At 36.1% G+C, this 23,384-nt stretch overlaps 1 protein-coding gene across 4 annotated transcripts in view; it reads right to left on the minus strand.

The window, feature by feature from the left end:
• IQCH (IQ motif containing H) overlaps window positions 1-23,384 on the minus strand; it is a 296,963-nt gene that overhangs the window by 104,077 nt on the left and 169,502 nt on the right. For all 4 annotated transcript variants that reach the window (XM_074294733.1, XM_074294734.1, XM_074294735.1 and 1 more), the window contains 3 exons: window positions 19,589-19,764; window positions 11,477-11,749; window positions 4,390-4,581 (listed from right to left, as the gene is read on the minus strand). In XM_074294733.1, coding sequence (XP_074150834.1) covers window positions 4,390-4,581; window positions 11,477-11,749; window positions 19,589-19,764 — 641 coding nt within the window. The remainder of the gene's footprint in view (window positions 1-4,389; window positions 4,582-11,476; window positions 11,750-19,588; window positions 19,765-23,384) is intronic.

Here is a 23,384-nt window from a genome sequence, read left to right on the forward strand (position 1 = left end):
CTCTAAAATGATAAAACTGCTCTTGTAGCAGGCTAAAATCAATAGCCACTTGGTTCCTGCTTTTTCATAATTAACAACCACAGCAAAATTTCACCAAAGAAATAAAAAAATATCAATTCAAGAAGGGATGCTGTAGATAATCTAACCCAACCTCCTCATTTTACAGATGAGGAGACTAAAGTCCGAGAGATGAAATGACCAGTGCCTGGTCAATATTGCAGAAGGGGGACTAGAGGAGCCTGATCTATTAGAGCCGCGTTCTACTTTGCATGTTACATCTAATATTTGCTTTGCTCTCCAGAAATTATTCTTCAAATACAAATGAGTTCAGATCAGTTCACAAAAAATAGTTTTGACAAGATCTTTTTTTTTTTAAAGCAAAAGACACCATCAACAAATCCCTATTTCTTTCTCCTTTTCCTACTCCCAATAAAACACACAGAAAAGGACAAGAGGTAAATCTCTTCTGTTCTTCAATAAAAGGAGACCTGCAAGAAAGGCAAATAACATCTCCCTTAGAGCCAGTCTTCCATGTTGATGGAGTATTAGTTCATATTTATATAGTATCTGATAGTTATACAATTCTTTTCGTCCATGGCCTCATTTGATTCTCATGATCAATAAGCTGCTAAAACAGAAAGAGCAAGTGTTTTTATCCTTATTTTATAGCTGGGTAAGCTGATGCTATAGAACAAAATTATGATGAGAGACATTGACTACACTGCCCTAAAATTCTAGGAGCTTATTGATGGATGCCATGCATTTGTTTGGTGTACAACTTAGTCCTTAACAAGCTGAATAAAAGGCTACCGCAATAGAGTAATCCTTATCAGACACTAAAACCTCAATGTGAATGAGTTACTTGGATTCTTTCCCAGGGTCAAGGTTTTATATAGGAGAAAGAGGGTATGAGCATATCATGTACCTGGTATAATGGAGAATGGGACCCAGACAGGTGGAAAAGGCAAGGAAAAGATGCTGAGAAGAAAAAGGATTAGGATGCAGCTGGTCCTGTCTTACTAGAAAACCAGAAAATTATACTACTGATTGAAATCTCTAGATATTCATATTGTGACAATACAGTGAGTGGAGAGCAGCAAAGCTGACGGAGTGTAAACAAACAAGTCAGTGAAAAGAATGGGAAATGCAGCACAATACTTTCTATAGAATCATCATCTAATGCTGTTTTTCTAAAAAAAAAAAACCTTTGTATTTTACTAATTAAATTTAAGACAACGAAATTAGCATAGCTTTTGATAATCTATTGATGGGAGAGGGGGTTAAGCTTATTCTCTGACAGCACTGGAAAAACTTAAGAGCATTGACTTGGAATTGAGAAAGGCTGGTTATAAATCCTGCCTCAGACACATGTAAGGCAGCTTTGTGACCTAGGAGAAGTAGCTGAATCTCTCTTAACCTCAGTTTCTCCACCTAAAAAATGGGTATTCTAAGAGAACCTACTTTAGGGACCCGTTGTAAGAATCACTCCACTTACATAATGTGTATAGTTAGGTCCTGATTAATGATAAATTCCCAGAAGTGGTCTTGTGCATTCAAATTCATACAAAGTTATAATTATATAAAAATAAGATACTTGGTTTTAGCCCAATGAAAACAAGTGATGCAGATTCAAATAAAGGAACCAATTAAGAGAGTTGTTGCTTGTACTAATCAGGATCTAGCTGTAGTATTTTATAAATCTTAAAATGTTAGATGTAAACGCTAGTTGTTGGAGAGATCAAATGCAATAATCTATCTAAAGCTCTTTCCGTATCTAAAAGGGCTATCTAAGTTGTTGTTACAGCTTAGCATAGGGAGAGAGCATCATTCTAGAAGGCCTTTCTATCTGTCAGCACAAAATCATGTCTATGTGTAGCCTCCATCTTTGGTAGAGGCATAGAATCTCATTTCAATTCAAGTACACTGAAACAACTGTACTTTTAATCCACTGCCTGTGATATACCAAAGAGAGAAATCATGGCAACTTGTCATAAACTGGTATGCAAATGGTGCTCTTTGTAACTATTAACATAATTTGGTGCTTACAGTCATATTCTCATTTCTAATAGTTTTCCCCAAATGGAGTCTTTCTCTGGACTCCAAGCCTGCAGGATAGTCTTTCATCAGGAAGCTGAAATGTTTAATAACCTGCCAGCATATGTTTGGTATGTTCTGAGCTATGCCTGATGACACGATGTCTTCATTATCAAAAGAAACAGGTCTCTGTCCTATAATAGGACATTAAAACATGCCTGTGCTCATAAACTAATGCTTTGATGTCTAACCATGTAATACTCTGACAGTGTGCCATTTAACAAAAGGATAATTTTAATCCTGTGCTCTCTTAATGGCAAAACTCAATGGGGATTGCTGTTCATTATGGGAAAAGGTTTCTACTCTCAAAAAGAGCTCTAACTTTGAAGGCATTAAAAACGTCGACTATCATTTGCAAAAAGGTTCTTAGAAGTGTTTGATTTTTTTTTTGTCCTTTTACCACAGAGTGTTAAAGAGCTGGCCTGAATTTATGAAAAGTTTACTGAATCAATTTTTTCTTCTGATAAGCTCTTAAAAATGATTTGGCTAGGCTATGCATAATTCATTGGGCTCAGAGTCCAATCAGTATTTATTTCCAATCATTCCAAATATGTGTGTTGCTATTGCTCAGAACTATAACTCACAACAATTAAAATTCAGCTGAATCTTAACTAATATAATTTACAACCAAAAGCAGAATTTAATCTATGCACAGCTCATCCCAATTTAGGTGTTTTCTAATACTCGATGCTATGTCACACTACAAATTTATCACAGCAGCATGAAATCCTTAAATATAAGACATGCCCTTAAATGGGTTAGGGCATAAAATATTTAGATCAGCAAGCATTTTGCACATTAAAAAATCTCAATTTTTAAAAACACAAAATGATGATACTCATGATTTAGGTTCAACAATTTCACTTTAAGAAATAAAAACCTATAAAAGATAATATACGAGTCAAACCAAAGAATACATGGAAAACCTCTATGGGCCTCAAAATTAAATACATTTTCCTTGTATTATTTTTTTTCTCCAGAAGAGTAATTCACTTTGGTATCCTCTAAATAATATGTAAAAAGCTTTCAGTGACAGGTAGTGCATTCATTCAGTCCATTTTGCTGATAGAGGAAAACACCACCAACAACAAAGAATAGATCACGGAGAGAATAGGAACATTTGTCAAAGTGAACTCTCTTTCTCTTCTGACTGTTCTCTAGATGTATTTATCATTTCTCTTTAACATGAAAAATGCTGTGCTCTCCAGTGTGCCCCTCCCTGTGCATCATTTGTATCTTGATTCATCTCTACCTTTCGAATAGGGATGCTCAGAGCAGATACAGATCCAAGTTTACAGCAAAATGCTCGAAGAATAGCCAAGGAAGCAGTCAGGATATCTGTGCCTGTATTTTCCTGCCAGCTTTACCTTAACTGGTTGTGTAAATCCAGTTGTGTGGGGCAATTAAAACAAAAAAAAATTACAGGGATTAGGAGGGACTTAGAAAAGCTTTGCTGCTAGTCACAACTCAAGTTTTAGGGTATTTCCCAACTAACAACCCTGAATGGCAGATTATACACATATTCCTATTTTGCAGATAAGGAGATGTGAGGCTTAGGAGACTTGTCCACAGTCACATAACTTCTAAATGCTAGAAGCAGGATTTGAACCAAGTTATACTTATTCCCCATTCAGTACTCTTTTCCATTCCACTGTGTTGCCTAGTGAGTGCCATTTTAGATGGATGAACTTGACTTAGGTGTTTCCTGATCTTCCAGTATGGTGCAAACTACTTAGCCATTATTAAGTTGAGTTTGGAATTCATTGAATAGACTTCTTCCTTCTTTCTATTAGCAAACATGCAAGGGAAAAAATCCATGGATTCCAAGCCATTTGTTTAAAGTTTGTGGTTAGTCGTGGAGGAGACATGTCAACTGGGATGAAATCTTTTTCCAGAAGCTCTCTAGGAGACAGAAGTCACATAAGATTATCTATCATAACTTATGATTCTTCTGAATGATGTCATACTTGGGCTTCTAAATGACAACTCCTTAGAGAATTACTCTTGCAAGAAAATGCAGCTAACTCCATCATATAGGTGGCTAAGATCACATGATATAAACAGATGAAATTTGTGAGTGTTTTCAGTTGAATATGGCAAAACATTTGCTTCCAAATGGCTCCAGCCAATTTGAAGACATGACATAGAATTTTGGAGCAGGAAAAGACCTTCAAAATCATCTGGTCCACCTTCCTCAATTTACAGAGAAGGAGCGAAATGACTTACCCACATTCACACAGAACCAAAACCCAGGCTTATTGTTTTACCGTGTAGTATAACTTAATGAAAACTCACGTGTGCCCATTTCTTATTCCAGTTTCTGACACCATATTTGTGACTTTGCTGTATGACCCAATTATAGCACTTCAGGTGAGAAGTAATGTCACAAAATGCAGTCCCATTGCTTCCAAATTCATTGTCCACTTTAAATATCCAGCGTTGCACAATCAGATTGTCAATGATAAGTCGACTTAAGCATTCCAATACCTGTGGATGAAAACGACTTTTAAAACTTTGTATTGACATGTTAAATATGTGAAAAATATATGTTAAATCCAATATATTTATACATATTTATACAGTTATCTTGTTTCACAAGAAAAATTGGATCTAGAAAGAAAAAAAAAAACAACCTGAGAAGGAAAACAAAAATGCAAGCAAACAATAACAATAAAATGCTATGTTGTTGTCCACAAAAACAAACAAACAAACAAAAAAACAAAAACCCAACTTTGTATTGACATAGAACTTTCAAGTGAGCATGATATTTTCCCCTCTAAACCTACGAGACAGGCACTTTCAGTGTTATTAACTTTCCCTTTAAGAGGACATTGTAGATGACTAAAATGATTTGACTCCAAGCACATAAGTTGGAGATATCAGAACCAAGGCTTAAATCCAAATGTTCTTCTAAGAAGTCATTTCTACTATAATATGCTGCCTCTTTCCCTGGATAATAACACCCTACCTTGCCTACTCCCCCTCTCTCCATCCAGTTTGCTTCTCAGGTAATTCATCGATATAATTACTTATTTAACGTATATTGTGAGTTCACAAAAAGGTACAATAGGAAGAATTTGGTAGGGATAAAATTTGACTCACATGACACATGAGTCACATGACAATGATTACCGGCTGGGTAATCTTTGGGCCAAGTTTCTTCATTTATAAAATGAGGGAATTGAATAGATAATATCTAAATATATGATACTCCAGATGGTATTTTTTATTCAGTTTTTCTTTTATCTGTTGAGATGTATTCATGCACCAAAGTCTGGTACTAATGCCATTTTATGGCATGGAGTGCAATCTGTAGCCTTGAAGGCTATACCGCAGGAGCACAGATCTGAGCAGGTCTCACTAAGCTGGAAAGGCGTAAGACTATGGTCTCGGCAGAGGACTGTGTGCCTGTCATCTGAGACCTAGCTTCCCCTCGTTCAGAGAATGTCATTACCAGGAGTGTCAGAAACTGGACTTTCGTCAAGCACTAGCCTCTCTCCAACTCCATTGACTGAGGCATGTAGGAGCTACATTCTGTATCCTCATGCAGGGTAGCCTCATTAAATTATAGCTTGCTCAGAGAAGTTTTAAGGAAAGTATAGAGTGTAAAGAAATAATTTAAAAATATGAACAATCTTGGGTTTGTACCAAGTTTGAAAGTATATTCTTGGTTCCTGCAACAATAAATTCTGTCACTTGGGCTAAACTGTGTGTAATTGAATCTGAGTGCATTTATTTGTCCTTTGGAGACATGTGTTTATTTATTGATTGGCCGTATGGTATTATTTTTTCAGTACTAAAACATTAAGCGTTTCTTCAAAACTTTAGCTGTTTGGGGCTTTGTTGAGCTTTTTAATGTTTTAATCTATAAAACATATTTTTTTTTCCTCCTTAATATACTTGACAGAATCTCATTCAGTAGGCCAGGAAACCATTTATGACCACATAGGTCTCATGATCAAGATAGGTAATGAAAACACAGGATCTATGAATGTGTCTTCCTTAGGAGAATCAATGCACTTAGTCCTGGTCCATACACTAATATTACATTTAGATAATTGATCAGCAAGCATTTATTAATTGTCTATCATGTACCAGGCACTATGTTGGGTCCTGGGGATATAAATATAAACAAAAAATGTTCCCTGCCTTTAAGGACAATTTTTTTTCTACTAACAAATATTTCTTTTTCTTTCTCTCCCACATCCCATCTTCCCTTCAAAATCAAGGAAGAAAAATAAGAAAAACAAAACCTTTATAACATACACTCATTGTCAAGCAAAATACATTTTCACATTGGCCATGTCCAGAAAAGGCATATATATTATTCTCTAAATTTAATCTACCTCTGTAAAGATGTGGACAGTATACCTTATTACTGTTCTCTGGAATCATAGTGGGCAAGTGATCAGAGAGCTTAACTCTTTCATTATAGCTATGGATACGAGGGAAGTCCTCACAAGATTAGAAGTGGGCTCAACCAGTTGGAAATTTGAATGATGAGAAGAAAGTCATCAAGATCCCCAGAAATGTCCATCTCCATATGGAAAAGGGGAGAAAAGAGAGGTGAAAGGGGAAGGAGCAAAGGATAAGAAGGCAAGTCTTATAATCAACAAACCACTTCTGCTGAGCTTGTAACCAGATTTATAAAAATTTCTGAACCTTGAGCAATACTATGGTAACAGTTTTGGATATTTCTACTTTGAGGGTCTGTGATTTCACCAATATATCATAATTCCTTCACATGATCCTATGGTCTTCAGGAATGTCAAATGGCTGGAAAATTACTAATCTTGTGGCCAGCCTGGTCATGAATCTTTCTCTTTTGATGTGGTTTCTCCATTCCTATCTTTCTCCCCTTATCCTATAATTAGTTTTATATTTAAAAATATCAAAAACCCTATTCGGCTTAGCTGACCCCTCAGTCCTCCAAAACATATACCCAAATACCCTCTGTTATAGAGTTATACTAAAATCTATCATCATATGTGAACGTGCCCTGAATTTGAAGGAGCACAGGCACCAAGAAGGCAGGGGCAGCAACAGTCACAAGTAGCATGGGACTGGTGACTCTCCATGAGCAACTTCTGCTCCTATGCCTATAAATTTCCTGGAATACAAACTGAATTTGACTTTCTTTGTTCACACTGATGCAGGTTTATCTTCTTCCTGTCTTCTTTCTAAGAACTCTTCTTCTGACTTTGATTCTCATTTTGTCCTTCCTTCCCAGGACTGCCCTGGGGAACATATTTATAATTCCTTCTTGAATGGCTGTTGGTCAGAGACAATATTATTAAAATTATTCTGAGCAAAAGTGAGAATTGTTTTCTTGGGCTAGTCCTGGCCTGTAAAGCTTCTTCAGTTTGTCGTACTAAAGGTGGAGGTGATGTTCCAGTGGATCTCCTGGGGGTTCCCTGCTGTCCTGGCAGCCACCTTGTATTCCTGATGCATTTGAAGAAGATCAAAACAGATTTTACTCCCTAGCTATCTGTCCATTTAGTCACTATCTAGATAGGTTGGTGGTAAATGTAGATATTTAAACAGTAAAATTACACATCATATGGCCATAAGCATAACATAGGTAGGCTTATAAATGTTACTTTCCAAAATGTTTCTGTCTCTCCTCTGTGGTTATAGTGTTATTAAAAACATTCTATATTCAATTGTATTTTGATGTCTTCTAATCAGACTCTTAGGTGCAGAATAAGCCTTTTCTTTGTAAAATCTGATGAAAACTCTTGTGTTTCATTGTTGAGGAAGGTGATCTGACATAGCCATCTTTTAAAGTGTATAGTTGGGGACTTCGACCACACACAGAATTATTATGTGTTTGCTCCAAATCCTATTATTTGTTGCTTCTGAGAATCCTATAAATAGGTTTCTGTTGATGACTCCCCTACAGTAATGAAAAGGATCAATAGTATTGTAAAGGCTACACCACTGGAAAGAATTATGTGCTATCTTTAAGTGAAAATTGAACAGTGCTTTAAAATACCATCGCCATTTTTGATTATTTAACCAAAGCTGTCAATATTTCATACGAGCACATGCCAGAAAAAGAACTTTCATTGTTGTTTCAAGGATCAAAAGAGGAAATTCTATGCCACTGTGTCTGTGTTATACAGCTTTTTATAAATAAATTAGTTAATCATAAACCAAATGATTTTGTGCTTTTTTCAAACATCTATCATCTGTTGTTTGATTCTCTCTGCTTGAAAGATGTGATATATCTGTTTTGTTGCCCATTCGTTTTCTACTTGCAAAGGGGAGAAGAGGAAAAGGCATCTTCGGAACAAATCCAGCTGTTAGCAATATTTATCAACCCAAGTTAAAATAGTCTCAGCTCTTTTTGGCAGCTTCACGCTTCTGAGGCCCATCAGTGAAAGGCCAGTGTCATCAATTCAACACCATCTACAGACTAGAAAACTGGTATCCCCAAATGGTTGGGTGGATCTTTTGCTGCATGGATCTTTTGCTGCAATGTGCTTTCCATTTTCAAATCCTCAAAGGAAGACTTTTATCTTGGTGAGATGAGTAAAGTTTTTCAAAGAAAGAAAATAATACTCTATTCTAATCTTTTATTACTACAGTGTTTTAGAAATAACATCCAAAGAGATCACTTAACATATGACCAGAATGTTCTAGAATATTTCAGAATAAAGGTTGTCCAAGCTTTTCATAAAAAAAGATGAAGGAAGTGCTCCCAAGGAGCAATTACTGAAAATCTGAAAATTAAATAGTAGAAATTGTCTAGTGATCTTTGTATCACCTGAGATTTTGATTGGTTTCACTTGCCTGAAGTCAAGTCCCTTGTAGGAAACAGTTTATTTCTTGTTGTGCCCTAATTCCTGTGAAGGATTATTGTGTTGAGACAACCATTCTGACATACACTTCCACTGAATTTTGGCTATGATATAGATTTCTGGGATTCTGCCCTTCTTTTCCCCCCTGAGGCAATTGGGATTAAGTGACTTGTCCAAGGTCACACAGCCAGGAAGTGTTAAGTGTCTGTGGCGAGATTTGAACTCAGGTCCTCCTGACTTCAGTGTAGAGGGCCAGAACTCTGGAAAAGTATACTTGAAACAAGGATACTTACAACAGAGTGTTTACTCAGTGTGATTGATGACATAATGGTTCTCTAGCTCACAGATACTTAGTACTTAAGTGTGATACAGTGATGTAATGGTTCTACAATTGGCACATGCTCAGTGTGCTGTAGTGATGTAATTGTACTAAAGTATTTAAAGGCTGAGAAGAAAAAAGCAGACTTGAATGAGTGTGTGCTCGAGCTCAATCTCAGACTCCAGACTCCAGACTCCAGACTCTATTCCTGACCATCCTCATGGTGGCTCTCCTACCTTCATCACTTCTCCAGAGGCCTTTCCAGAGATCCTCCAGAAAGCTAGTCTGGACATTACACTTCAGTTGATGGTGCTCTATCCACTGCACCATATAGCTGCCCCTCTTTTATCCTTTAAGAGTAACTTTCTGGGGGCAGCTAGGTGGCGCAGTGGACAAAGCACCAGCCTTGAATTCAGGAGTACCTGAGTTCAAATCTGGTCTCAGACACTTAACACTTCCTAGCCGTGTGACCCTGGGCAAGTCACTTAACCCCAGCCTCAGGGGGGAAAAAAAAAAAAAAGAGTAACTTTCTGCCTCAGCATATAGAGCACTCTCTAAATACTCAATAAACCCAAAAGACTTTAAACAAATAATTAAATTATTTTATATGCTATATATTATATTTAATTTAATTTTAAAATAAAATTAATATATAAATTATATATAACATATATAAATTAAATAAACAAAACAAAACAAAAAATAAATTAAATGACAGACCTTATTAAACTGTAAACAGATTTGTACACCAGTCTCTGAAAAATACAATTTGCCATAAGACTCAATGTTAGTCCCCAGAAGCTTTTTGGCAGAGGATACTAAGTTGATGAATCCATGAAGACGCTCCCTAAGTATATTCCAGCAAATTGCCTCATTCTGTGAGATGCTTTGGTTTCCCATTAGGAACTGTGGCACCCTGCCATACTCTCAATGTGCAGGTACCAACCCCTTCTCTGGATCTTGCTCAGCTCTTTTCCAAAGTTTACCTATCTCATTCTCTCAAGGCCTTGCTAAATGATTGATCGGCCAATATGAACTAACATGAATTAAGAAGCCATGAATGGCTGATAATTGATTAATGCATCCCTCTTCCCAGTCAACATTTGTATTATAAAAGGGCTTTCAATGCCTTCACAAGTAAAAAGGGATGAATCATTTAACCTCGGGGCCTCAGTTTCTTTATATGTAAAAAAGAAGAGGGTTAGAGTAGACAATCACTAAACTCCCCTGCAAATCCAAATCCTAAGATTTAATGAATGAATGAATGATCTCCCAGGTTCCTTCCAGTTCTAACATTCTATGATTTTGTGAAGATTTTGTGAAGGATGTGTGCAGGGTAGATAGAGACCTGAGATATGGATATATACATATGGCTATGAGCTGTGACCAATAGAGATTGTGAAATATTCTTTGAAAGAATTCTTCTTAACAAACACATAATGATGAATTGATAGTTATTTACTCTTTACCTTTCCTTTATTATAAAGACAAGTGATCATTTCACGGGAAAAACTTATAGAATCAGTTCTTAAAGCTAAATTTCAATAATTTGGTTCAAAAATCAACAACATAGCCACATGCACGAGCAAAACATGAATGTTTGGAAAGCAATTCATGTGGAAATCCCCCTTTTCTCTCCCCTCCCTAATTTTAAAGGAATCAGGTTCTAAATGACTTCACTCTGAATGAATCAGCAGCATGATTAACCAAAGGAGCTAAGATGTATTTTGTCCTTATGAGGAAAAAGATAGTGTCTCTAGTCGTTGTCTGGAGAGTCCATAATGCTGTACTTTATCTTGACTGGACCAAAGCTGGAGTATTGTGTCCAGGTCTAGACATGGTATTTTAGGGGTGACCAGAAAAGTGAGAAGACTCAAGAACATGCCATACTATAATCAGATAAAGAAGCTGGGTCTGGTGAAGAGAAAACCGGGATGGGGGTGAATTGCCTCTCTTCAAATATTTGAATGGTCACCATGTCAAAGACGATTTGGCTTTGTCCTATGGGGCAAAGGCAGGGACAATAAAAGGAAGTTAGAGGAAGGTAGATTTCACCTTAATACAGAGGGTAAAATTCCATCAGGGCTGTCCAAAAAGGGAATGCTCTGATCCAAGGGGGTAGTGATCCTTGCATCATTGGTGCTTCTTAAGCAGGGGCTGGATGACAGACATGTCAAAGAATAGAGAGTGCCATTAAAGCCCAAAGGATCTGCAAGATTTTCAGAGGCCTATGAACCCATCCCTTCCTTCTGCTGCTTACCTGGGGATAATTGTAGACGTCATAAACTCCAGGAGGAATTGGTACATGGGCACTGGCAAAGATCCGTTTACTTCCAGACTTAGTACTATAGAGCTGGGCCACTTCAGGCTCTGAGCCTAGAATAGGCACATCCAACATGTCAGCCACAGCTAAATCATCTTTGTGGATGAGCCCACCAACAATGTATGCATCCTTTCCTTGGATGAGATTTTTTATTCTTTTGATTGTCTTGGGACTGTACTTGAGATGACTGGCCAGGCACATACAATGTCCCTGTGGAAAGATAACATTATTCTTGTTAAAAGGTGTTCTTCCCATTCCATGCCCCTAATTTATAATGTTGCACACAATAAATACATTATTAATAGCAGGCTGGGTTATGACCTATCCTGTAGTTTAGCAGTTTAAATTGATAAAAGCTGTTGGGGTGAGGCTCCATAATCGTTCACATCTTTAGTGTGTTGGGAATGGGCTCACTGGGAATAGAACTAATTACTACACATCTGTATTTATTTGATCCACGTGGAATTATCCTTCTGTCAGTCGGAAAAGAGGCTGGCGGCCTTTGGATAATAGTGATTCATCTCAGCAACACTTCTGGCATGGTTTAACACTAAAGTGCCTGGAAAATCAATACCAAAAAATGAAGAAAAAAGCCCAATAGGAGAGAATATATCTCACCACACTATGTACAAAATGAAGCACTCTTTAAATGGTTTTTCAGAAAGAAGGCACTTGGAGTATCCCCTCCCCCCCATCCACTAGAGATCCCAATTTCATGGAGTATGCTTTTTTGCTATAGTTATTATGGATCAAGTCCTTTTCTCTGCAGATGATTTGATGAGGGAAAACAACCTGGATTTTTCAACAGGCATCAAATTCATTTTCAAATGGAAAACTCCTTTAGCAATTCATATGACTTCCTTATTTTGTAAGATCCTAGGTAACTATATTTCACACTCTTTATAGTAGGGGTTCTTAAGTGACTTTCATGGATGACTCCTTAGTAAGCCATGCCATGGCTAAATTTTAGAGGTTCTATGAACTTAGATGGGAAGATTTATAAATTCATCCTCCAATAATCTCTAAATGGAATTAGGAATTTCCTTTATTTAAAAATATTATATATAATATATATAATATCATTATATAATATATAATGATAATATATATATAATATATTAATATATAATAAAAATATTATTATAACTAGAGCCTTCACTAGATTGCCAAAGGGATTCCTATCTTCCTAGTGGGTGAGAGAAGGAAATAAGCATTTATATAGGGATGACTCTTTGCCAGCCATTGTGCTAAATACAGACTTTACCTTATTTGATCCTCACCACAATCTGGGAAGTAGATGCTTTAATCTCCATTTTAGAGTTAAAGAGTTTGAGGCAAACAAGAGTTAAGTGAGGGGTCACCCTATTAGTAAGTGTATAAGACTGAATTTGAACTCAAGTCTTCCTAATTCCAGGTCTGGATCTGGCCTGCACCCCTTACCTGCCTCCCCAGAAACAGAAAATCCAAAGACCTGGATAAGGAATAATGCTATTAGGGGATCACCAACTATGAATAATTTTTAACATCTTTGAAAAGTACCTTGGTAACTTACTATTAACTGCATCATTAAAACTAATTAAACTGCAATGTTCAAATGTCATACAACTAATATAACATGTAGAATCTATGAAATCTTGGAATCCCACAAATATGATCATATATAGAATCATGGGACTCTAAAGCTAGACTAGGTCTCATAGGACCTCCACTGGGATAGCAACATGATATGGAATTGGATTCAGGTTTCGAGATCCTGGATTTAAATCCCTTTCCTTCCACTTGATTAACCATGGGATCTTGGGCAAATCATTTTAAAACATCATTTCCCTCATATTTAGATGAAGGAGTTGGACTAGATGACCCCTCATGTCACTTCAGGCCCTGAATTGATGGATGACCCTATAATCAAGAAGCTACATAGTCCCATAGCTTACTGTTCAATCATCTTGTTGAAACATTGATATATTCTATTTCTTTATTTTTAAATATTTTTTATTTTTAAAATATATGCAAAGATAGTTTTCAGCATTCACCTCTGCAAAACCTTGTGTTCCAAATTTTTCTGCCTCCCCATCCTTCACTCCCCCACCCCTAGATAGCAAGTAATCCAATATAAATTAAACTTGTGGGTCTATTCTATTTCTAACCCAATCCTAGGAAAAATATCAGTAATCATCTACAATAGATGAGTAGCCATTAGAGGTTTTGGAAATAAGTCTTTTTCATAGCTCTGAAAAGGACCTTAGAGTTCATCTATTCTGGATTCTTAATTATACATATGAGAAACTTTAAATCTGGGTTAGTGGAAGGACTTGTTCATTAAAGCCAGTCCACAACAGAGTTAAGACTAGAGCATTAATTTTGATCACTAGGGGAGTTCTCATTCCATTATACCACCTTAGCTCCTGGAGAAATAAGATATGAAAGAATGGAGAGTAATACCACTTGGGGGTCACCATCTATGTAAATTTTACTTTGTAAAACAGGGATAGTAATAGCATCTTCCTTCTAAGGCTATTATGAGGATGTTGTTCAGTTGTTTTAGTCCTGCCTATCTCTTTGTCTTCAACATTTGGGTTTTTCTTGGCAAAGATATTAGAGTGGTTTGCTATTTCTTTCTCCAGCTCATTTTACAGATGAGGAAACTGAGTTAAATGATTTGTCCAGGGTCACACAGATAGTAAGTGTCTGAGGCTGTATTTGAACTCAGGTCTTCCTGAATCTAGACCTAGTGCTCTATCCACTGTGCTACCTAGCTACCTGTTATAAGGATAACATGAAATAATATTTGTAAAGGGTTTTGCAAACCTTAAAACACTATATAAATCCTAACTTTAAAAAATGTCTATCTGAAAAAGCAATCTTAGGAAACCCTATTGATTTCCTACTGTTAGGAGGAGGAGGAAGGAGTAGGAAAGAGGCGAAATCAATTTTTGTTAATTAAAAATAAAATTTTTTGAAAAATGAAATCTTAAAGTACTTGTTGAATCTGTAAGGAACTAAATGCTACTTCTGGATAATTTTGGATTTTTCAGTCTGATTGACTATATTTTAAAACCTTCCCATTTTATGGGTTGCTTTGTTTCCTTTCCCAATGAGGTAGAGCACAAAACTACTGGAGACCCCCTGTTGGTAGCTACAGATGTTTGATTTATCTGGGATGCTCACAGAAGTATTTCAAGAAGAGCAGTTTTCTAGTACTATTTTAACTTTGTAAAATCATCGTTCTCTCCATTTTTATCAATAAAGAAATTGAAAGTCTAGATTAAAATCTAAAGTCTAAGCTCAAATAGAAATGGGGCCACTAAACCATTCCTGCCAGCCACACATTAACTTTGAAAAATACATATTAATATTATCTATGTCTTATTGTATTTTTATTCATTTTGTTAAATAATTTACAATAACATTTTAATTTATTTTGGGCTGCACTTGGGAGTTTTGTGAGTCACACATGGCCCACAGGCCATGTGTTAGATACTTGTGGTCTAAAGTATTTGGGGGAGATAATCCTATAAATGGCAAAAGGAAGAACAGAATTCCATGTGGAATTTTTTCCTTTTAAAGTTCTGAGTTTTATGCATCCCAAACTACCTTTCTGTATGGAAATCATCATTTTTTTTTCTGTCCCTACTGAGCACTTTGTCTTTCTCTTGTGGTACTTTATATACTCTAGCTGGAATTATGTTTATTTATTATTTACTACATAATGTTTAAGGGTAGAAATTGAATGTATTTTTCTATTTGCCTACTCCATATTGGGGCAGGTAGATGGTGTGGTGGAATAAGTGCTGGGCCTGCAATCAGGAAGTCTCATCTTCCTGAGTTTAAATCTGATCTCACACGCTTAGTAGCTGAATGACCCTGCGCTACTTACCCCATTTGCCTCAGTTTCTTCATTTGTCAAATGAGCTAGAGAATGAAATGGCAAACCACTCCAGTAAATCTGCCAAGAAAACCCTAAATAGGTGTGAAGAATTGCACACAACTGAAAAAACAAAATACCTAAACAGTGCTTTATAAATTGTAGATATTTAATAAATGCTTATTGAACAAATGAATGAAGAATAAAATATATAGACCCTGTTCCTGAACCTCTGTCAGGGAAAGGAAGGAATATAGGTTATTGCCAACAGGTCTTGTCTGGACAAATAGAAACAAATAATTGTGTTCTCTATAATGGACTAGTGCTACAATGGACTTCAAGGCTCTCTTACTTTGGACTAATACAAATGTCCCAAACCTAAAATACCTTTCCAGAATTGCGTCAGCATTAGAGTGTCATAGAAAATTTCATCCCTGCTTTTTTTTTTTTCTTTTTCTGACAAATTGAGTATCATTTAATTGCTTATTTATCACTTCCTTAAAAGATTAATGACTCAAAAATATTGGCATGTGTTACAATAGTGCATTTTGTCATTATAGATTCAACTCTGTGTTGTCTCTTGGGCAGGCTTAAAAATATTTTGGCATTTTTTTCGATTCAATGGCTTTTTTTTTTTTTTTTTAGAACAGTATTTTATTTTGGCTTTTTTTTTAAGGGAGGAGTTGCTTTTTAAGCTACTAAAAATCAGCATTGTCACAATTACATATCTCTATTTAGAAGATTAAAAAGCAATAATTGAACACAAAGAGAAAATGAAATTTTTTTTAGCGGTCAATTGCATGTAAATAGATTAGTTGCTCAAATAATCTAAATTAGAATAGGAAGAGGAAAAAGGACTGGAACTGTGATTTCATCAGTATGGAGAACTCCCAATCTACTAATACAAGTTAACATCTCAGTAACTTAAGAGTCTTAGCTGCCTAGAATATGTGAAACTTAAATGATTTTGCCCAGGGTCAGATAGTCAGTGAGTGTGTCAGAAGGGACTTTGAATCCAGGTGCTCTCAACTTTGATGCCAGCTCTCTATCAACTGTGTGATGCCATGAAGGGTCAGATATTTTTAAAAATGATCATCTGCAATACTTCCTTTCAAAAGGATTCAGACACGAAATATAATTCTGTTGCGCCAATGAGGATCACCCAAGATCCATTAAAATGTCCATTGCTCAAGACCATCAGCTGAGCAGATGTCAAAAACAGGGTTTACAGCATAGCATTTCTCAGCTAGACATCCAACAAAGTTGGAGCTAAAAAGGACTTTTTGAAATTGCCTACAATGACTACCAGAAGTTTGTAAATGAAAAAGGAGGTTACTTTCAGTGAAGTGACTCAATGAATTAATGTCAGAACTAAAGATGGAATCTAGGTTTGATTCCCAGTTGGAATTTATTAAGCACCTATTAAGTGCTTAGCACTATGCTGGGAATAGAAAGATAAAATAAAACAGTTCCTACTCTCAATGGGCTTCCATTCTGTCAAGGAGAATAATATGTACTCATTCAGGTAAATACAAAATATATACATAAGAATTTTCAAAGAGGGCATCTATTAAAACTTCAGGGTAGTTTGTGAGTAATACTGAAGGGACCCCAAAACTCTAAAACTCCTTGAAGGAGAGATGTGTGTCTGTGGGGACCCCACCTGAGGACAAACAGCTTCATTCTGTAACTTAGGTGGGACTGGTTGAGTTGGAGCTGGAGAGAATTTAGATGGATTTTCTTCAACTCTTAGCAATTTTCCATTGAAAACACTCATTCAATTCTAAGATTTTCCCAATTCCAGCACAAAGTGAAATCCGGATTATAGGTAAAAAGAGCCAACTTGGAACTCCATCCACTAGCCCCATCAAGAGCAAACTCCAGCTTGTAGCTTATACAAACTGCAACTTGGAACAACTCTTTGCAGGGGTTCTATCATGCCATGCTTGCTAAGCCAGGGAGCCTCTGCCCTCTGGATGATATTTTCTTCCAGTGCTACCCTCTCTTTATCGTCACCTATTTCCCTAACCCTAACCCTAACCCTAAATGCACGCTTCTCTGTCAGGATTCCTCTACTAGAAACTTTACTTCCCAATGCCAATAATAAACCTCTTTTCTCAGGCTAGCCTTTTAGGTTTGTAAATTCCCTTACAGAGAATCTCTGTGCTGCCACATGGGGGTTCCCCAAAACTCCCCACCCTTCCACCAAATCCTAAAGGGTACAGGGGAGCCAAACCTCTCCATTTGGTTCCTGAACCCCGAACCTGCCACTAGATCTTGTCATTTAACTCTGTAAGCACTAGGAATCCTAATCTCATTTTGGTTCCCTAAATCTAGACCTCATCATTTGGTATCCTGACAGAAGGGAACCCCAAAACCTAAACCTCATCAATACCCCAGAAGAAGGGTAGGGAAGAGTGGGAGACACACACTATGAGGAGCTAGGGAGTGATGGTCATCAGACGGAGCTTTGGCCTAGACGAAAATCACAGTAATCACAGAGTAGTATATTATCTTTTCCTTCACATGTAGCAAAGGAAATTTTGGTTTATGTCCCTGAAAAAGAGTTGGGAGGATGTAAAGACGGGAAGAGTCTTCTGATTCTTGGACAATGATTTTTTTTTTCCATTGCCCTGAAGTCAGGAGGATCCGAGTTTAATCCATTGGACTTGTAACCTGAAAACCTGCCGAACTCAAGTCCCCGTTTAAACACTTAGTGGCAGCATGTTTCTGGGAAACCCAGTTAAGCTCTCTGAGTCTCAATTTCCTTAAATGTAAAATGGAAGTAACAATGTTTAGACTCCTCTGCCCTCACAAGTTGTTGCATAAAGAACATTTTGTAAATCTTAAGACACTTTAGACCTATAAGCTAATATTATCCTTATTTGTTTTACATGGAGAATTTGTGGAGTACTATTTGGAAAACAGAATCTTGAGAACTTTTCTGAACTATTAGGGTATCCTCAAAACTGTTCTTCCTTATGCCAGCTAAGTCACTAGAGCTGGGGTCAGGAAGACTTGAACACACACATACAAAAAAGGCTTTGAACACTATGTGGTCTTGGGAAAATCACAGAATCACTACCTGCATCAATTTTTTCACCTGTAAAATGGGGATAATAAATAGTACCTACCTTGTAGGAGTATTTCAAGAATCAAATGAAATAACTTTTGTAAAGTACTTTGAGTGCTATATAATTGCTAGGTACCATCAATATAATTTCTAAGTATCATCATCATCATCATCACCATCATCATCATCATCATCATCATCATCATCATCATCATCATCACCATCATCATCATCATCATCATCATCATCATCATCATCATCATCATCATCATCATCATTCCTCCTGCCTGCTTTTCAAAGGTTCTTGTTCGGATTCACTCTAAATTGATCCAGTCCAATTTTAAATCACTTTTTAGTAACCATAAATTTTAGAAAAATCTAAATATCCAACAGGACAGGAAGATGATGCAACAGATAGAGTGTTGGGCCTGCAATGAGGGAGACCTATCCTCCTGAGTTCAAATCTGGCCTTAGATACTTCCTAGCTGTATGAACCTGGGCAAGTCATTTAACCGTTTTTGCCTCAGTTTTCTCATTTGTAAAATGAGCTGGAGAAGGGAATGCCAAACCACTCCACTATCTTTGCCAAGAAAACTCTGGATGGAGTCACAAAAAAGGATATCATTGAAATGAATGAACACAGTGACAACATATTCAGAATTCTAAATAAGAGCATAGTGGAGTACTACCTGGGAGCTAGTAACCCGGGCTCTTAGACCAAATGGCCCCAGTGTGTGAACCTATTTGTGACTTATTGTCACCATCTATACAATGAGGAAGTAGATAAGATTCCTGCTAACTAAATTTTCTATAATTCTAAGTGGCTCTTGTTTTTGATTAATACTGCCTTGTTCTTATAAATCTATCTGATAGCCCAGTTGTCAAAATTGGATGATGGGCGAGAGATAGGCTGGGCTGGGTTACCTCAACTAAGTCTATAAAGCTAAACTAGGATATTTATTTCCCAGACACTAACTAGCAGTCTAATCAGTAAAGCTGTTAAACTTGCAATAATATTTCACTGATGTGTACCCAAGCATTACAAGTTATAAAATTTCCAATTTAATTTTACTGCATCCCTGAAGCTGTAGTAATTAGAAGACAAACTCACAGGGAAGAAGTCTATAGCTTCAGGGGAGAGAATGCTGAACCTGTCCTTCGGGTCACCTATGTCCTTAGGGTCTCCACTTATGACAGCTGGCTGTAGACCCAGGAATGTACTATAATAACTCAATAATTCCTCAGGCGGATGAAAGGGGCAGATGTAGATGACTTCCACGTTGGCATCTAAAAATAATGGGGATAGCGTTAATTATTGGGAAAAAAAGGTTAACAATATCTATCTCAAAGTAGTTTAAAATAAAGAACATCTTCAAAAGCTATGCAGGAGTTAATTTAGATTGATTTTCTTCAACTCTTACCAATTTAACAGACTTTTAGGTATTTTAGCATTTCTCTGAATAAGTAATGAAGAATAATGATAAAGTAGAAATGGTTTATTCTTGCAGGAGGAGGAATGTAAAGGACCATACAGCTACATATTCCAATAGTATTCAGGGATTTTGTTTCCAACTCCTAGACACTTCCGGGGAGAATTACATATTACTTTAAGCATGCATCCCATTAACTTCAGCACATTATAAAACTGAGCTGTTATGGTAATGCTAATTCCTTTTCTTTGTCTGGACTCAACATGACCAATCCACATTAATGCCTTTTCCAAATAAACATATAAACAGTTGGATGGTTCCAATCACAATGATTATTCCAAGGATCCAACCATCTCCCTGCTTTATATCCTTCAAAGGGGCATGTGACTTAAATGACACAGCTAATGATTCTTGGTTTACAAGATGCTTTGTCTTAATTTTTATAATCTCATATTTTCCCCTATCAAATTGGTCAAAATTCTCATATTGTGAGATATTTGGTACACAGAGAGAAATGATAATTAAACATTCTATCCAACATAGTGTTGAAAACTCTTTGAGATTTCTCACTGCTTGGTACAGCTGTCTTTAAGCAAGAGAGTAATAGCTGTGAATAGGCTAACCAGGTAATTATAAGCCAATGGAGTCACAATGTTTTCTCAGTAAAAACTGGGTCAAAGAAAAAGTGGGCATACTGAGATTCATTGGTCATCTGAAAACCCCATATCCTGTGTGAATTACCCCCAACTATTCCAACCCTCATTGATCTCCATCTCCTCCTTTCTGAACATCTCTTATGTATGTGTGTATATTGTATATACATATATATATATATTTATATTTATATTATGTATATATGTGTGTATCTCTTTATATACATAAACATTGATATGTATATGCATATATTTATATATACACACAAAGCAGTTCTTTCTGATGTGTTAATTTAGCTTCGAACAACAACAGAAACTATGAGCAAATTCCATGTTTTTGCTTGTCTTCTCATCGTCTTCAATGTCTAGCATAAGCTTAGGCATATTGTATGTGCTTAAAATATTTTTTGATTGATTTAAAGCTTGGGAAAATACAAGAAAAGCTGGAAAATAGGAAGTCTTCCATGTTTAAAAGGATACTCATTGACAAATTTTGAATAATTACAGAATCAGATTTCCATATAAGATCATAGATAAGAAACTGGGAAAAAGACTAAATAACTTATTTAGGTCTTCAGTGGCTTAATTTGGAACCTTGTGTTTTGTATTTTCACAGATACTACTATCTTACCAATGGCACTGGCAATGTCAAGGGCAATCAAATGTGCCATAATCTGAAAACTCTCAAACATAAAAGAATGGGAAACAATTAATATATATATATATATATATATATATATGTAGGAAGAATTCAAAGGAAAGAAAAACATGTGAATACATAAACTGTTTCATTTTTTAAATGTTTAAAAGTTTTTAAACAAAACTAATGTGAATGATTTTCACTTTCTTCTAGAAAAGTAATTCAAGTTACACACCCACATGGCATCCATTCAGGCTGACCATCAAGCTGCAAATGTTTAAAGTCATTGCTAGGTAGTTTTGGAAAGTAGTTAACGTGGAGATTACAGTTTCTTTGTTAATCAATATTCAATATCACTTTCAGTCAGTCTCTCACTTATTACTCTTCCCAGGAATTGAAAGCATTAACAATGGAGGCTTCTAATAGATACCAGCTGACCTCCATCAGCCAATATTGGGATAATAAGTATTACTTACATTTATAGAATTTTCCTAGTGCCTTTCCTGCCCCCACCCCATCAAGATAAGCTAAACAATTGCAAAGAGGAGATAGATGTTTTTATACTGGGGAATCTTGAAGAAAGTGATTTTTACCAGATTTTCTGGTGTTCCTTTTTTTCCTGTCTTATTTTATATGAATGAGTATTTTGTTTCCTTTGATCTACTCTCCCTGAAGATCTATGAACTCTTTCTGAAGAGGATGAATAGCAGTAATACTACTATTGTCTAGGAAGAAAAGGCTTCAATCAACTCTATATTCTCCCTAAGGTAGTATACTCATAGCTAGAAGAAGCTCCATGGCAGACAAGGTCTCTGGCTGAACTATTTAAGATGGAAACCTAATATTCCTTTTACATAATCCTGTGTGAAGAAAATCTTTTATAAAAAGTTCTATAGTAGTGATTCAGACTATGCTGAGAAGTGGGGCAGCTAAGTGGTGCAATGGATAGAACACTGAGGTTGGAGTCAGGAAGAACTTCCTAATTCAAATCTGGCTTCAGATACTAGCTGTGTGACTCTGGACAAGTCACTTAATCTTGTTTGCCTCAGTTTCCTAAGTGTAAAATAAGATGGAGAAGGCAATGGCAACCCACTCCACAGTATCTTTGTCTAGAAAACTTCAAAGAGGGTCATGAAGAGTTGGATGCAATTAAACAATAATAACAGGTTATACTTGAGCATCATGGATATAATTAGCCATTAAAAAAAACCCCAAAATTTAAACAAAATCTGTTATCTATTGCATTTAAGTAGGTTCCACCTAGTCAGATTTTTTTAGTTCCAATAGCTCAGAACTAACAAATCAATCTTAAGGTCTTTAAAATTCTGTATTGCAGCAAAACAATATTAGTGCCTAGATAATAGATTAAAGCAATTATACTATTATTTTAGGACACTGTAAATTTCCAGAACAGATATATTTTTGTTACCAAATGGCATTTATGAAATAATAATGATGCTGAAATATATATGAATCATGTAAAGTATGTCATTCCAGGGAGCCAGCTAAGTTGGTCATTGATAAATTAAAATTCTTCATTATTTTGCTTAAAGAAGGATCTGGGAGAAACTATCGCACCAACAAAACTAAGGCAATTCTTACTTGATAACAAAGACTAGAAATGGTGTAATTTTTTCTTTTCAAGGAGTTTTCTGCCTGAGTCCAGATATTTTACCCAGCGTTCCTTCCTGACAATCTGTACCTCTTATCTTTCATACCTAACTCATAACAGTGGGCTTTAGAAGACATCACCCAAAGCTACTTCTCTCCACTAATTACAGACATCTTCTTTGTCTTTCATTCCAAAATTGCTTGTTATCTCTTTTTTTCCAAACTGTGGGTGAGAAAGAATACAATGACCCAAAAAAGTTTCAGAACTCTGATTAGGGACTCATTGTTCAAGCTGAGATTCGCATTGTTAAGCAATTCCTGATTAGATCTTCTTTTTTAACTGCTAATAATTATAAGGTTATTATTTTTTTAAAGGATCACTTTTTTGACCTATTTTCTTTACTTATTCTGCAATGGAGCCACAGTGCTACATTGTAGTACATTACATTAATTTCCAAGGTAATAAACTGCTAGTGACATAAATAGAGAATTATGAGCTCATTGAAGGATTCTGAAGAAGAAAAAGCTCCTGGCCTAGAGAAAAGAGAAATGTTCTAAATCTGGATGAAAGTT

Source organism: Sminthopsis crassicaudata, chromosome 2 (genome assembly GCF_048593235.1).
Source record: "Sminthopsis crassicaudata isolate SCR6 chromosome 2, ASM4859323v1, whole genome shotgun sequence".
NCBI classification, from domain to species: domain Eukaryota; kingdom Metazoa; phylum Chordata; class Mammalia; order Dasyuromorphia; family Dasyuridae; genus Sminthopsis; species Sminthopsis crassicaudata.